Here is a 16,452-nt window from a genome sequence, read left to right on the forward strand (position 1 = left end):
TATTTTACGGGAACAAAAGCTGGAAAAGTGACTTTGGATTTGTCAGGGTGCTAAAAATAACCAGGCTGCCTATTTAACTTTGCTCCCAGTTGTGTGCTGCAAAGACAATAAACAGAAAGAAAACGTTTTTTCCAGCCTTCCAGTATTTTCCAGTCTCCTATGGCAAGTCAGCACCACACAGTTTAGTGGGCAATCACTCCTCCGTTTACAGCCCTCCAGCGAGATTACAGCCGTCCTGTGGGCAGGAGCCGGGACCTGCGTGTAATAGGACCAACCACAGAGGGGCTCTGTGGGCAGACTGGGTGACAGGCACACAGGGACCCTGGTGGCCACACTTCACAGGCTTCTCTGCACCTCCAAGATCTCAGCCTTTCCTGGAACACTGAATTGTTTTGGGGAAAGTCCTTCAGTCCCACATTTGTGGGCGAAGGGAGGGAACTGTGAGCAGAGCCCAACAAATGCTTTCCTCCAATCCTACCGCCTCCTGGACTCCTAGGCCCACCCCTCTGGCTCTTGTTGGCTGGTCAAAAATATGGCCAGTTTATATAAAATCCTGTTTTGTTCTTAGTAACCACTCCCCCTCCCCCTCCATCTGAACTGGCCAAGCACACTTAAAATTCTAAGACCTCCTTTTATAAAAGGCGTCTTCAGTAAGCTTCCCCAGGCCACCTACCACGGGGGACAAGAGCAGGGGGCGGCGGGGAATACCCCTGCTCTGAAGCGCACATCCCTTTTGCTCAATCCCTAGCGAAGGGACCCTAGGGGTGGAGGGGAATCAGGCAGTGCACGCCGCCCGTGCCCAGCTGGAGGGGAAGGGGCGGTGGGCGGGCGCCTGGTGCCCTTGAGGGGTGGGCTGCGAGTCCCAAGTGCTGAGTCAGGGCCCCCTGGGCGCCGCCAGCTGCCACCCCGACCTCGGCCGATCTGGGAGGGGGGGGCGAGGGGGCTGGGGAGCTGCGGGGGCTGCGGGGCGCGGCCCGGAGCCAGGTGCGCAGCTGCGGGCCCCCAGACGTGTCTGCGGGTCCCGGCACAACAAAGCCCCGTTTGGGGGAGGGCGGGAGGCGCGGGAGGCGCGCGGGGAGGGGGCGGCCGGGAGCTCCCGGAGCCGCATTGGCCGCCCGCCACTGGGGGGCGGAGCCGGCACGCCTCGGAGCGGAATAAAAGGCCGGCTCGGCCCGCGCCCGCAGCGCACGCATCCATAGAAGGCAGTGGAGGCCGCCGGCGCCCGGTCGCGCGCGCCCCCTCGCTCGCTCGCTCGCCTCGCCGCCCCCACCCGCCTCCTCGCCGCCGCGCCCCGCGCCCCCTCTCCGGCCCGCGACAAAAACCCGGGAAAGTTTGCGCGGGCGAGCGCGGGCAAGGTGCGGAGGGCGTGCCCGCGGAGCGCAGCGAGCCCCGCGCGGCCCCGGCGCGCCCAGAGGCCAGCGCCCGCACAGCCGCGGCGGCCGCCGAGCCCCGCGCCCCGCGCCCCCGCCCGCCATGGGCGCCGCGGCCCGCAGCCTGCGGCTGGCGCTCGGCCTCCTGCTGCTGGGGACGCTGCTGCGCCCGGCCGACGCCTGCAGCTGCTCCCCGGTGCACCCGCAACAGGCGTTTTGCAATGCAGACGTAGGTAAGGACGGCGACCCCGCCCCGGCCCGGTGCCCGCCTCCCCGAGGGTCCGCGGGCGCCCCGCCCGCCCGCGTCTTGCCGAGGGGCCCACGCCCGGACGCCGGCCCTCGGGCCTTCTAGAACCCTGCAAGTTGACGGCAAAATCGCACTTTCTTTTTCTCCTTACGTCTCCCTTTCTTTGCCTCTCTGCCGAGATGCTTCTCAACCTCAAAATTCCACCGAAATTCCTCCGCAGCTCCAGCCCCAGAAAAGGGAGCCAGGGAGCGGATCGGCTTTGGCAGGCGGAGGGCCCTGGGATGCCAGCGCGGGGGGCAGGGAGAGTTCCGGCCCCGGGGGGCTGGAGGACTGGGGACCCCGGGAGAAACTTTCACAGACGGGATGGAGCTGGGCTTCTCTGGCCCGAGGCTGGGTGGGGAAGGGCTTCTCTGCCTGACCCCCTCCCACCAGCCCCGTTTGGGGGCTCACTGGATGAAGCTGGGGCAGAATGGAAGCTTCCCTCATCTGCCCGGTTCCCTGGGCACAGAGGGGCACCCCGGCAAGGCACTTAGAGCCCCAAAGGCAGCTCCTTGCTCTGTGCCCAGGAGGCACCGCACACACGGAGCTGGACAGGGAGGAGGGTCCTTGAGTAACCGGTTTGCTGCCTGTGACTGCTTTTTCAGGGCATATCCACAAAGACTGGAGATTTTGGGGCAAGTGGGGCTGTGTGGTTGCTTAAAATCCTCAGAAAATATCTTTCCCCCCTCGGCACTTCTCGCCCCTCGAAGGTGGAAGCGAGCAAGGGAGGGAGGAACAGCCCACTATTTGTTCTATCCACGCGGGGCGGGGGGGGCGGGGGAAGGAGACAAGTAGGGAGAACGCAGCAGAAATGGGAGGAAGCAGCCGGGCCCCAGAGGTCTCCGTCTGGGGTTCCAGCCGCCCTGGTGAGGGTCAGCCAGGACTTCCTGGGCCGAGTTCGGTTTAGCCAGAAGGACAGATGTACAGCAGGTGGGCCCCGTGTCACCCCCCCCCCCCCGCCATTGGCTTCTCAGCAGGTTTATGTTCTGCTCTAAGTCTCAGCTGGCTGAACATCTGGTTGCCAGGCCCGATGTGGTGCGGCCGGCTGCCCTCACCTGCGCAGACCCAGAGCCAGGGTCTCTGGGTTTCTCCTGTTATCAGCCTTGCCCTCCGGACCTCCCTGCACCCCCGCGGCTCCTGGCCGCAGCCGAATTGGCCCTGTGACCTGACGCCTGGCCAGAGCGTCTGCAGGTGTTCTTGCCTGTGGTCGTCACACGGCTCTGGCCACCTTGGCGTGGAATGTGGTGTGTGCATGCCTACAGAGTAGTTTCACGTAAAACCTGATGTGGGGGACATCAGGCTGACTCCCCGATTTGGCTTTGGTGCTCCCCAGGATTTGAGGGCGATGCACACTGGTCTTCGTCTGGGGTGTTCGCGGGCGCCCAGGCCTGTCCAGACGCTTTGCTAAGAGCGAGGCCATGCTTCTGACCCTGAAGCTGTAGGGCAGGATGGTCCCAAGGCCCAGAAGGAACCGAGTCTTGTAAGGTGCTCGGGCTTGGTTTGCAGGAGCCGAGCGAGAAAGGGCTGGGCCTTGGGACCACCTCGCACTCTTCAGCTGTGTGGGAAGGATTTCCAGCCACTTCCGGGCCTGCCCGGTGAAGCTGAGGCAGCAAAGGGTCAGGGTCGGGGAGCTTCAGCAAGCCTTGGGGTTCTTTCTTGCTTTGTGCGTCCCTCTGGCTTCCACCTGGCTCTCCTGGTATGTGTGTCCCATTTCTTCGCATCAGAATCATCCAAGAGCCTAAACTTTTACCCCGTCCCAGCTCGGAGCCCCTGTTGGGCTGCCGACGCCGGACTTGCACTGCAAAGCCCCGTCCGTGAGATTCCTGTGGCCGCTGTAGTGAATCCACAAGCGGGGGGCTCAAAACAGCAGGGGTTGCTTCTGCCACATTGTGGGAGCCCCAAGTCCAAAATCAGGGTGTCCGCAGGGTCAGCTCCTTCTGGAGGCTCCGAGGCAGCATCTGGTCTAGGTGTCTCTCCCAGCTGCTGCTGGCTGCCAGCGATCCTTGGCGCCCCTTGGCTTGTGGACACGTCACTCCAGCCGCGGCTCTGTTTTTAAGTGGGTTTCTCTGCGCGTGTCTATCCAAATCCCTCTCTTATTAGAAGGACCCCCGTCCCTGGGTTTAGGGCCCACTCACATCCAGCATGACCTCATCTTGGGCACACCTACGAGGACCCTCTTTCCAAATACGGTCCCAGACACAGGTTCTGGGTAGACACGAATTTTAGGGGGGGAAGCTCTTCCAGCCAAGCTTCTCCGGTCGGCCCTCCTGTGCTCGGTCAACATGGAATACAGAGCCGAGACACCCGTGGGGAGGCCCTGGGCGGCCGTAGAGTCCACCCCCCAGGGGAGGCTGCGGCCTTTCTGTGTCTGCTTCTCCTTGAAGGGAGCTTGTTCCTGACTCTCTTGCAAGGATCTGGACTCTGGCTGAGAACAGAATTGCCTGGGGCTCTTGCAAAGATCACTCAAGTCTGGGTCCCTTTGTAAAGACAGAGTCTGGCCAGGACCTCCACTCTTGTAGTTTTAAAAGCACCACAGGTGACCTTGGGCCCCCAGGGGCCCATGAAGGGTGATGGCCGTGGGCACGTGGGGCAGCCTAAAAGCTGACCTTCAGTGGGTGCGCGGGTGCCTTTAATCATTGGCTGGGTGCGGGCTTGTTAACTGGCTTGGTGTCCGCAAGAGGCCGTTGGCTTCAGAAACAGTCGGAATTCTGTCTGCCTGTGTGAGGATTTCTGGGAGCTGGTAGGACTGGAACTGTGGTCGGCCAAAGGGGTTCATGATGAGGTCAGGAAATCTGGGATGAAGAGAATGGTGGTAAGAAGTGATCTGGGTCCCTCCGGCAAGGCCCTGTCCCCCATCCTTTCCAGGAGAGCAAGGACAAACACTGCTCCCATGTGCTGCTGGCCCGGACTCATGGGGTCCACGGCCGTGGATGGCAGGCCTGCGCAGCCCCCGGAACCTGGCCAGAGACCAGCGCTGGGCTTGCCCCTCAGGCGGCACCACCATGGAGGGAGCCTGGAGTCACCCAGCCCGCTGAGCGGCTGGCAGGTCTGGGCCATGTGGGCCAGTTTCGGCAGTCATGGGTAAATCCAGGAGCTCTGCGGACAAGGAGTAAAATCTCACTTCTGGCCTGGGTAGTAGTGCCCACGGCCACTCCGGCGCGGTGCCCACCATGGCGTCGTCTCTGGGGTTGCCGTCTCCAGACACTGCTCTCTGCAGACCCTTGGTGATCTCCGGCACCAGCTGGAGAAGGGCCCACAGCCAAGGCTGTGTGCAGGTTGCTGGGGCAAGGGGGCTGGCCCCGGGTGTGCGCTGAGGGGGTCCAATGGCGGCCACCCGGAGAAGGCACGCACCAAGCATTCAGAAATGGACATGCGTCCCGGGAGGAGCAAGGCGGGTGAGGTTCCTGTGGGTTGAGTCAGGCCTTCAGTGCACGGGGGCCAGGTGGGGGTGGCGGTCCTTCTACAGAGCGCCTGGCTGACCTGTGTTCCGAGCACGCTTGCTTTCCTAGCGGGTGGGGTTTCAGCAAACAGAATGGAGCGGCTGGCTCCGCCCCATGGGATGTGAGGAAGAAGCAAGGCCTGACCCCGTCCTCATGGGACATCTGTGCCAGGCAGTGTGGAAGTGGGTTTAGAGCTGTCTGCGGCAGGGTGGGCAGGGCCCTGCAGACCCCTTCCCCGATGGCCAGGCTGTGCTAGAAACTCAGACAGACTCAAAGTGCTTTGGGCAAATGATAAAGTCACTGTGTGAAAGGGGGGAACGCATTTTCAGGGTCAGGAGATAGAGGGTTTTGCAGGGAGGGGGCCGTGGGGGGTGCCCCTGGGCCCGATTTTGGACAGCACCCCCAGAAGGATGCGTTCTCCCAGGGGAGTGACTAGAACTGGAGCTGCTGGCAGTTCCTGGGGTTGGGAGACAGAGGAGAAGAGATCGGCTCAGGACTCGGGCGTGGAGGCCGTGCTGGGGCGTGGCCGGTGGCTGGAGGGAGCTCTCCCCACACCCTGGTACCTGCCTGTGATCCAAGGACATGCTGCCAGCCTCCAGCCAGGACCCGCTCGGTCCGTGGGAATTGGTGGTCGTGGCCTGGGCTCCGCGAGCTACAGACCAGCACGGGTACCTGCCTGTCCTGCCTGCTGCCTCAGCCGGGTCGCCAGGCAGACGCACACGCAGGCTGCGCGGTCCAAATCCGTCGGCAGCATCGGAGCGCATTGAGAACAAGGATGTGGACAGCCCCCGGGCTTGCAGGGCGGGGCGGGGCATGCGGCCACCTAGTCCAGGTGCAGAGCCACTGACCCAATGCCCGAGGGGCTGCAGGTGTGGGTGAACCCCTTTGATTCCATAATGGCTACGAGATGTGCTTGGAGGAGCCTGGCAGCTGGAGGGTGGAAAACACAGCCGGAGAAAGAAAAAGCCTGGAGGAAACAGGAGAAGGGAGAACAGCATGGTGCATGGGGTCAGCGCTTCTCCGCTGCCGGGGTTGCTCCCTCTCTCCTCAGCACACACGCACAAGGCACCCAGCGCGGGGGTCCCGTAGCTAGGGTGGTCTTCCTGGGAAGAGAAAAGCAGAGCTGGGAGGTCCAGCTTGGAGAGGGTGAACCGGGACTCTGAGGAGCGAGCGCGGGGAACACACACGCAGGCCCAGTTGAGCACATCCTTGGCGGCGGCGTGGGGATGTGCTAAGCAGAGGGACCACCTGCCCCGGCAAAGGTGAGAGAGCGTTCTGGGTGCAGACCAGGCCACAGAAGAGGGCGAGGGGCCAAAGGACGCCAGTCTGGCTTATCACATGCGGTCTGTGCCCCTCCCAAGGCCCCAAGGCGAGCCTTCGAGGGCGTGCACCTGTGGATGACAGCAGGCGTGGCCCGGCAGGTTGGCTACAAGGCAGACGGCTGAACCCGTGTCCTGAGTTAGAGCCTCGGGGTCCAGGTGGTGGGCACGGGTATTTCGAAGGCTGTCTAGGGGACCCTGATGCCCGCCAAGGTCTGCACAGAGCAGTCGTCTCCGACACAGGCCACCCCAGACACTTCCGGTTTGAGGAAAGAATGTTCTAAATTTTTAGCATACACATTGACAGCTGCGCTTGTACAAAATTTTAAATGGACAGATGGGTGTTGAGACTGCTTGGCCAGGCTTCTGTCTTGGTGCTGGAGGGACTGAGCAAGTGTGGAGACTGAGCACCAGGGGTAGCAGGGTCGATGAGACGCCCCAGAATTTGGTGGCTGAGGGAAGTAGTGGAAGAATTCTTCCAGACTGAGGGATGGTCGGGGCAGTGTCTCAGAGGGCAGGCGGGGTGAAGCTGGCTCCCCCATTTGGAGCTGGCAGCTCCTGGGACCCGCTCCCCTGGACCCCTGGGGGCCTGAACGGGCTGGAATGCTGGGACCCTTCAGTGCCTCCATCGTTGCGTGGGGGTGCGGCTCCAGGGGGAAAATGCACAGAGACCCAGAGGAATTCCGTTTTGTAGCTGACGAAAGTGTCCCACCGCTCCCTGGGTCAGCTGAGTCTGAATAGCATCGCGGTTTAGGCTTCTGGGGACCCCAGCAAGGCAGACTAGACAAGGGTTTAGTCTACAAAGCAAATCAGGTGTAGTCTTTGTAAGGAAGGATCCCATCCCGGGGTGTATGGACATCCGTCCAAAGATAGACTGGGGAGTGGGGGGAGGGCACCAGAAGACTGTTAAGTGTGGCCGTGGGGGAGCGGGCGTGAAGCTGCAGGCAGGAGAGCGATTTTGAGGGGCTTGTGGTCCTCTGGGAGCAGGTGCGTGCACTGGGGGGCGGACTCAGGAGACAGGAGGCAGATCTTGCCTCTGGGGGGTGGGGTGTGAAGGGCTCGTGGTGGGTTTGCCTCCAGGGTTTGACCTCAGCGCCCGAGGCTCCGTTCCCTGTTTATTTCTGCTGGGGTACAGCGACACTGGGGTGTGCACGAGAAAGGCTCTGGCTCAGCCGACGGTGGAAAATGTGCGAGGGACCCGGAGGGAAGGGGAAGTGGAATGTGGACGGGACGAAGAGTCAGCAGGAAGCGAGGAGACTTACTTTTTTCTAAGGAGCCTATGAGGGAGGCCACTGTCCCGCCCTCAGCGGCGTGCAGGGGAGAGATCCAGGCAAGGCCTTCTGCCTCCGTTTCTCCAGCTCCAAGTAGGAGATGGTAATTTGCCTACCTCCTGGGGGTTGTGGGGGAAGATCACAAGAAAGAGGGGAGGTCAGATACTTAGGTCAGTGCCCCAGGAGGCTCTGGTGTGTGTGTATGGAGGGTGGGGGCGTGAGCTGTCTCCGTGCTAGACCCTGCACCGTGCATGCCATTCCCCTCCAACCCGGAGGGCGGGCCGTGCTGATGGAAGTAGGGGAGCTCGGGGAGACACAGGCCTGGTTAAGAGGCAGCCAAGGAGCTGGGAAGAAAAGCATCATCATTCTTTGAAGGGAGGATGATGGGGGCCTGTTAATACTGTCCTTAGCAAGTGCTAAGTGCTTGGAAGTGGCTTCCGCGCGTTCCTGGTATCAGCACGTTAGGTTCTGTCGTTACGCGCCCATTTTACAGAAGATCAGACTGAGCACAGCCAATGAAGTCCCTTGCTTAAGTTCGTGCAGCTAGCAAGCAGCTGGCGAGGTCAGGACGGGGCGGGTGTTCACACAGGAGGCTGACCTGGGTGATCCCGAGCCACGTGGCCTTGGCACGGTGGCCATGGCCGCTCCAGGTGGTGGTGGGCGGTGGTGGGAGAGGAACCCCTTCCGCTCAAAGGTCAGCCCATCGACTGCAGCTGAGCCAAATAAATGAAGCTCTATCCTGTCGGCAGGATAGTCAGCATTTTGAGCGGTGTCACAGATTCGTGTTTCTGACCTCGAAGGACCTTCAGAGGGTATTAATTTTAAAACCCATTTGCGGCCTGGATGCTTCCGTGTTTTGCATGTTATCTCTCTCTCCAACTGAGACGGAGTCTGGGGCCGACACACATTTCATGAAAATGTGTACCCAAGCGCTCTATGTTTCTCACGTTACCGAGGGGGCGCCCAGGTCAGGAAACAGAACGTGGTGCCCCCCCAACCCTCTGTTGATCCCCCCCTGGCCCTAACTCCCCCTTTTCCTGAGGGTCACCCCGGCCTGCTTTTTTGGTGACGACTCACTGGCTTTTCTTTATGTGGGTTTCTTTTCCGTGTGTCCTTATTTCATAAAGAAGCACGTACACATTTAAATGCGCATAGAGAGAAGTCTGGAAGGGTTTCGGTCAACATTCTACACGGCGGGTGAGATCAAGGGCGATGTCGATTTCCTTTTCTTTATCTGCATTTTCTAAGTGTTGTTTGATTGACGTGTCTTAGGCGGGTAATTATTTCAGAGCGGAAAGGCATTGGGGGTAGATGTGCAGGGACAGGGAGGGGAGGGGGAGGGGGAGGCGGCAGAGGGGCCCCCATGTGAGTGGGGGAGGGCGCTGAGCCGGGGGCAGGTGCGCATCCCAGCCCAGGGCTGCCTGACTCTGCCTCGGGGCCCCGAGAAGCCGTAGCTCGGAGGGCTTGTTGCTCCTTGAGAAGCCTGCCGTCCTTCATGTGCTGCGGGGACCTGACGCTCTGTCGGCTTCACGGAGGTGGCCTTCGCGTGCTGCTCGCCTGTTCAAGGGGCACACGCTGGGGGTCCGGAGCACATTCACGGGGTTGTGTGGCCGTCTCCCCTGGCTGGGTTTACAGCATCTAGAGGCCCCCGGAGCTGGGTTCTGGTCGCCGCTGCCTCAAACCTGCCTCTACCCAGCCCCGAGCCTGCGGCTCTAGCCGGGGTCCCTGGGACACAGCCCTGTGCACTGGGACCGCAGGGCCCACAGCGGCCTCGGAGCCGGGCCACAGAGCTGAGCGGTTGCAGGAGGCCGGACAGTGCGCAGAGCCCGGGGCAGGGACCGCCGTCCCTTTCCCGACCCAAGCCGAGCCCGGCCCGAGTGGGGGGCCGGCTGCCCGTGTGCACTGCCTGCTGCTTGCTCCCCCTCCCTGTTTGCCTGCTTGAGACGCAGCCATGCGTCCGGGTATCAGTCTCGGGATTGACCCCAGAGATGCATGAATTCCCCCCCACCGCCCAGGTTCTTGAGCCAGTGAGCAGAGTGGCCTAGATGAGGCAGAGGTGAGCTTCGAGGGAAAACCCTGGCTTTGTGCTGCGGGGTGTGCACAGGTGGGAGACCCCGAGGTCTCCTCAGCGTGTCCTTGGGGTGGGACCTGGCCTCCGTCGAGGCTTTATTGGTCCCTTTCCGATCTGGAGTCTGGAGAGCTTGGTTGGGCGTTCCTGGCAGCCGCATCAGGGCTGGGGGCGCCGTGACAACCCCAGCGAAGCATGGGCCCTGCGGCAGGCTCTGCCGACACCCCCCCCCCCCCCCCCCCCCCCGCCTGTTCTCCAAGGCCCTGGTTACAAATCAACAGCTGACTCTTCACCAAGGGCAGAATGAGGAAATGGACTACATTTTAGGGAAAAAAAGACAAAGTGGAAGGTGTCGGGACAAAAGCCAGCCAGAACTGGTTCTGAATCCTGCCTCTGGGCCCGAGGCTCCTTTCCCTCTTCCGTATAAGCAGGATGAAACTTCTCCAGATCCGGGCCTGGTAGACGAACGAGCCTAGTGCAGACGCCGGAGAGGCCCGTCTGCCGTCACCCCCACCCCCAGCTCACCTGGGATTCTGAGCCCCAGCTCCGCGCTCCATGCTGGGGCTCTTCAGGAAGGCCGCAGGTGGAACAGGAAAATAACCCTCCCCTCTCCGATCCCGGCCGGCTCTCAGCTCTGGAGCCCCGCCTGCCTGTTGAGTTCAGTTCGCTCCTGCCGGCTCCTGCCGCCTCCGTGCCGTCCAGATGGGGAGCTCAGGGCACGCAGGTGGGGGAGGGCCGTGTACTTCTGCACAATCACACAGGCTCACAGCACCAATGAGAAATCATACCCTCGGGGGTCTGCGGCCCCGCCTTTGCTGAGCCACTCTGCCTGGTCCCTCCAGGGGTTGAGAACCCACTGTGCCTAGTCGGCTGACCCTCCCCAGGCCACCCTGTCCTCCCCTGGGCCCCATGACGTGCGGGAGAGTGGAAAGCAAGGACGGGAGTCCAAAGAGAGCCAGGAGTGTGTTGCAGGCAGAGACGTGGGGCGACGATCCCGTTGGGCTGCGTGTCTCGCGTGCTCGCACGTGCCCAGTGGATCCTGCGCTCGCGGAGACCTCATCACAGGGGCCCCAACACTGAGGAAGATTACCCGAGCCTTCACCCGTGGTCACAGGCTACTGAGTGTCCCCCCTGCAACCCTGGCTGGTCACTGGTGTCCAGGTGCTTTCAAGAGACGACATTCCTTCGGTCAGCAGCTGGGGACAGAGGACTTTGGCCACCTGTGGGCTTCAGGTCGGTGGTGGATTGTTCTGTTCAGAGGACAGAATCCAATTCACGAGGATGATGTTGACTCTGCAACAGGGCCGCTTGGGGGAGCCCCTACTAGGCGCCCTGCTTTGTGGGCCAGAGGTGGTCAGTTGGGTGTGTGTGCGCAGTTCTCTCCTGGGGGCTTTTCTCTAGCATCGAACCTTCCGTGCTTCAATGTCTGTGGGAGAAAAGGACCAGCCTGGCATTTCAGGAGGGAGCGGCTCCAGCGCAGAGCCGGGATGCGTGCTGCCTGTCCCGGGTTCTCGGTCCCGACATCCTGTCCCCTTGGCCCAGGTGGCTCCATGGTGGTCTTTGCTCTGCGTGCACCGTTCTGGAAGACAGGGATTGAAAACGCGAGGCACATCCTCCCCAGTCATACATCTTTTAGATAAAGACATCGCCTGTCTGCACCTTTCCAGCACAGAAGGACGTCCTGCCTCTCTTCTGACTTACGAGGCCTCGGTGAGGCAGGGGAGGCCTGTGTGCCCTCCTGTGTGGATGGGGAGTGGTTAGATGACTCACCCAAGGTCATGCCGTGGAGGGCTCCTGCCAGGAATCGAAGGAGCCCAGGCCTGGCACGAGTCTCTGGAAGCGGGATTGGATGTCGCTGGGCTTCCCATCGCTCGGTTCATCTGGCTGCCAGGCTTGTTGTCCTTGGAAGGGCCTGACTCTAGGTATATGCTGTCTCAACCTGAGCAGTTGAGCGGCTTGGAAGCGCGTTTTTGGCGGTGCGGCTCGGCTCGAGAGTCCCCCTCCAGTCAGGCAACTCTGGGTCTAGGCAGTGATTGAGGACACGTGCTAGCTTTGGGGGCGGGTATCCATCTCCGTCTTGTTTGTCTCGGGGAAACGTTAGGAACACCTACACGCACAGCAGCAGGGGGAGCGGTTAAATAAATCACAGCTTCGGACGCGCCGCGGGACCAAATGGTGTACAATTTTTTTACTGTAACATGTTCAGATGGGGGAGGAAATGAGACTTTCTTTCCCAAGTGTGTGTTTTCTAATTTTCTTATGATGAGTGTGAGTGATACATATAATTTTGAAAGTTACAGCTCGCGAAAGTGCAGGTCTAATTGCGGAGCATGTAGCGGGGGACCCGGATTTTCAGAGCTGGTGGGGTCCCACGCCCAGTGGTAGAACCGGAGAGGAGGGACCGTCCAGCAGGGATGGCTAACGCAGACGATGGGGGCTGCCTTCGGGGTTTGCTGAGGGAGTGTTAGGAGGACTGGGCGTGGGAGAAATGTCCTCACTCCAGAAGCAGCATGGAGAGGATGGCGGTGGTGGCCATGCTGGAACATTCCGGAAGGCCGTCAGAGGCCCTCTGAGCTGGCATTTGGATGCCATGTTTATCCCCTCACCACCCCCCCGATCTTGTCCCTTGCTGGAGGGGGGTGCGCAGGATCCCACTGCAGAGGCCGAGGGTTTGGAGGGCATTCGCTGTGGAAGGAGAAGACTCTCTATCTACAGGACCAAGAAGAGGGACCCCAACAAAAGTGGGTGGAGGGGGTGGGCTGTGGTTGAGAACTTGCTGCGGGAAAAATTCCTCCGAGGGCCCTTCCAGCCCCAGACAAAGGCTTTTGTCCCCGAGATGCCCATGCTTCAGCCAAGTTCCTGTTATTAACTTTCTCCTCTCAAGAAACCGAACCCTGAGGTCTGTTGCTTTGACTTCTTAAGGCCAAAATCCTGTTCCCCAAACTAAATTTCTTAGTTGTGAGACTCGTGGAGGGTGCCCCTAGCCCTAGAAACCAGGTCAGGCAGGTCCGATTTCTTCCTTTGGGTGGGTGGGTGGCCCAAGGGGGCCAGGGCCGGGAGCCCTTCTTCCCCACCCCCCATGAGTCCCACTCAGCAGTGGCCCTTGAGGAGCAGGTGTCCCTCACCTGAGTGGGAACAGACACTCTCCCTGCAGGGGGAGGGGCGGCAGGCATCGAGGGGATCCCTGACTCTGATGTGGGACAGCTCAGAAGAGCGAGCCCCTGGCAGGGAGCGCTGGCACGTGCTGCCAGGCTGGGGAGGAAAGGATTTTCTCACCCAGAGCCCCTCCTTTAACACCAAAGGGGCACACGCGCCAGGACCTTCATGATGCCCCTACGCGGGCCATTCCCCTGCTCATTACCCCAACTGTTCTGAGCCAAATCTTTGTGATTGCTAGACCCACAACAGGTGTCCTCCTAGGCGCTTGCCCTCTGGCTGGCTCGTCGCTGTCCCTGACTTCACCCCTGCTCTGATGTCACAGGCCAGCAGCTCTGTTGTTCCCGCGGCAGCAGCCTGCTGTGGTTCACCAGCTGGGGCAGAGGCCGGGCTGCTGGTGGAGGTAGGGAGCTGCGATCCAGCCTGCTTTGGTCAATGGGCCCCGGAGACCCCAATGCAGGCCATCCGAAGTTCCCGTGGTGCCCACCCCTTATCTGTGGTGGGGCAGGTGCTGTGTGCCCCTCCTCCAGGGGCCTTGGGAATCGGGCCGGTCAGGTTGGCCGGGCCACATGCCCAGAAGGCTCATTTGAAAGTCCTGTCCTGCGGGGCTCTCCCTGTACGGTTGGGTGGAAAGATGGGGGTAGGACGGGGTTGGGGAGGAATGTGGTGGTTTGGGGAAGTGGGGGGAGAGGTCACCATGCAACAGGAACAGCTGTTGGCATGGGGACCCCTGACCTGCACTGCGTCCCTGGAGTCTGAGGTTGGAGGGAAACCTGATGATTGACGTTGTCAAGGGACATTTAGTAAGCCACCAGTTGGGTCAGCCGTAAGTGGGCCACTTGGCTAGCCGGGTATCTCCCAAGAGTTTGGAAGAGTCTGGGCCTTGTTCTGAGCCTGAAGCTGGTCGAGGGGATAACGGAGACGTGGTGAGCCTGAGCTTATTCCCCCGGGCCTGGATGCCTGGCCATCTTGGCCTTCTAGAACTGTCCCAGGCTGGCTATACATCAGGGTGACTGATGGCTAAACATACAGATTTATAAGCCCTCCGCCCCAGGATTTCGGTGCAAAACTCTGTCGTGGGGCCGGGGCAGGACTCTCTGTCCTGGGGCCGGGGCAGGACTCTGTCGTGGGGCCAGGGCAGGACTCTCTGTCGTGGGGCCGGGGCAGGACTTCTGTCTACCGTGAGTGCCCCCGCCCCTAGTGACTCTGACGCAGCTGGTCCAAAACCCAGCTGGCGTTAGGGACCACTACTGCGGAACGTGGCTGAGAGTCGGGGTGTGGGCAAACCTCTGGGCTCTGGGTGGCACACCTCTGTGTCACAGAGTGTATTTTTAGAGGCTAGAACTCAGAGAGAAACGGAGTTAAAAATGTTTCTGATGTTTGTTTTATCCGGGCTTGGCTTGGATGCCTCCAGTGATGGGTGTCTCACTATCTACCAAGTCAGCCCAATGATTTCAAGACAAGCCTGTAGGAAGTGCTTCTTTCCACCTGGCCGGTTTCTGCGTCCCTGTAATGTGTTCTTGGTCTAGCTCAGTCATCTGGAGACGCGCACAGTGAGTACCGTCCTCTTCCCCAAACTACATACTGAGCATCTGGGTGTTTCTAAGGGTGATGGGTGCTGTTATCACCACCATTTCACGGAGGAGCAAACTGAGGCATCTGGAGTTAGGAAACTTGCACCAGGTCACACGGTTTATACTCTTCACCCCCACACTGCGCCGTTCTAGACTTTTCTATCACCTGTGAGCTCCACTCCAAACATTCTTGGTTCCTTAGGACTTCTCTTCCTGCAACGGGTTTTTCATTCTCCTCCTGAACTCAGGCTACGGCCTCTTCCCTCCTCGTTGAACGCTCTCTAGTTTTTCTGAATTCTCTCTGGGAAGTCCAGTCTCTCCATTATTCAGATTTGCTCATTTAGGGAAGTTGCATGATTGTCATTTATCGTCTGTTTCTTACTTAGGTGAATTCGTAAGCGTTTCAGTAGTTAGACATTGATTGTGGACCTTTTGCCCGACGTTGTCGGAAGAGACATCGTGAGCTATCGACAGCTCTCCAGGTTAGACACACGCCTGTCGGCTGCGTGTGCCCGGGCTGCGTGCCTTGTCTTTGTAATTCCGTGGTGCTTACACGTTCCCTGAGCCTTCCTGTGAGCCACGGGCTGTTTGCAGAGCCTCACGAGCCGCCTCGCTCAATCCAGATGGCCCGTGGGGTGGGAGCGGGGTGCGCTGCTGGGGTGGGGCGCCTCTTCCATGTGCCTTCCAGCTCATCACGCCGGGGCCTGGAACGCCCGGCTGGGCTCTGACCCGGGCATCGCCGGCTGGACCATTGCCATGCTTGTTGTAGGCCCCTCTGTCCCCATGGGTAGAGGTCACACCGCCTCTGTTGGTGGCCACGCCTCTCTGCCAACCTACTCCCCTCTGCACTTGTGCAGTTGGACTTGGGGGGCCCGCGTGCGAGTTGTAAGTGTCTTCCCAGCACACGTGCCTTGTTAGCCGTAGCCAGGTATTCAGACCCATTAAAAATCTTCCGAGCTGGAGGGGTGCCTGGGGGGCTCAGTCGGTTGAGCATCTGACTCTTGATTTCAGCTCAGGTCGTGATGTCAGGGTTGTGAGATCGAGCCCCGCGTCGGGCTCCACGCTCCGCGTGGAGTTGGCCTGGGATTCTCTCTCTCCCTCTCCATCTGCCCCTCCCCGTGTTCTCTTGCTTGCTCTAAATAAATAAATAAAATCTTAAAAATTCTTTTGATCTGGAGGTGCGTCTTGCGGTTCTCTGTGTCCCCGTGGGTGCCGGGTGCTGGACGTCCATGGCTAGACGTGCCACGTTTAGAGTCACACACTCGTGCACTCGACCCACAGGGGAGCCCATCCGCACCCCGTACCCAGGCCGTGAATTCTCCGGACACGGTCTTAGCAAGCTCCCTGTGTGGGTGCCGGGCGTTGGGAAAAAGGAGGCTCAGGTGCTGTCCCTCTGTGTCTGTGTCTCACAGCGGGGGAGAGGACAGAGGAAGCGATAAAGAGTCACCCTATAGAACCAGATGAAATTCTGGGTCGTTTCCTGTAGAGGCACTCTGTCCTACCTACATATTTTTTCCTTTCTTTATTTTTTGGTTCTATGCATTTTAAAAGCCCTAAAGGGATTCCTTATATTTTGGTCCAAAAGATTATCTGGAGTGTTCCAAAAAAGGTCAAACTTGATCTGTTCTGTGTACTTTCAGAAGATAGAAATGATTAACTTTACACATGAAAGAGTAAGCTTTAGTTACAGGGGAACATTCTCCAGCCACACCAGCTAACGGGGACCTTTCTGCGTCTATTTTTATGTTTCAAAGAAGAAGTGTTAAACCGTGTCACCCAGGCACTGAGTGTGTAGGCCTTTGGAGAGAGGCAGGCACATTTCTCTCGTTGCTACAGAGGTTGGGGGACGTCCTTGGAGGAAGGAGGGATCAGACCTGGCTTGGGGAAATGTGGGTAGGGTCGAGGAGGTTTCTGTTTGTGGAAGAAGAACCCACATGAGCACAGCTCTGGCCCTGGACCTGGGGGGGG

The 16,452-nt window shown here is 60.0% G+C and overlaps 1 protein-coding gene across 1 annotated transcript in view; it reads left to right on the forward strand.

Moving 5' to 3' along the window:
• The first annotated feature begins 1,456 nt into the window (after positions 1–1,456).
• Positions 1,457–16,452, forward strand: part of TIMP2 (TIMP metallopeptidase inhibitor 2) — a 45,572-nt gene continuing 30,576 nt past the window's right edge. Inside the window, exon 1 of the mRNA XM_026483999.4 lies at positions 1,457–1,603. Coding sequence (XP_026339784.1) covers positions 1,474–1,603 — 130 coding nt within the window. The 5' untranslated portion in view covers positions 1,457–1,473. The remainder of the gene's footprint in view (positions 1,604–16,452) is intronic.

This window comes from Ursus arctos, unplaced genomic scaffold (genome assembly GCF_023065955.2).
Source record: "Ursus arctos isolate Adak ecotype North America unplaced genomic scaffold, UrsArc2.0 scaffold_24, whole genome shotgun sequence".
Lineage (NCBI taxonomy): Eukaryota > Metazoa > Chordata > Mammalia > Carnivora > Ursidae > Ursus > Ursus arctos.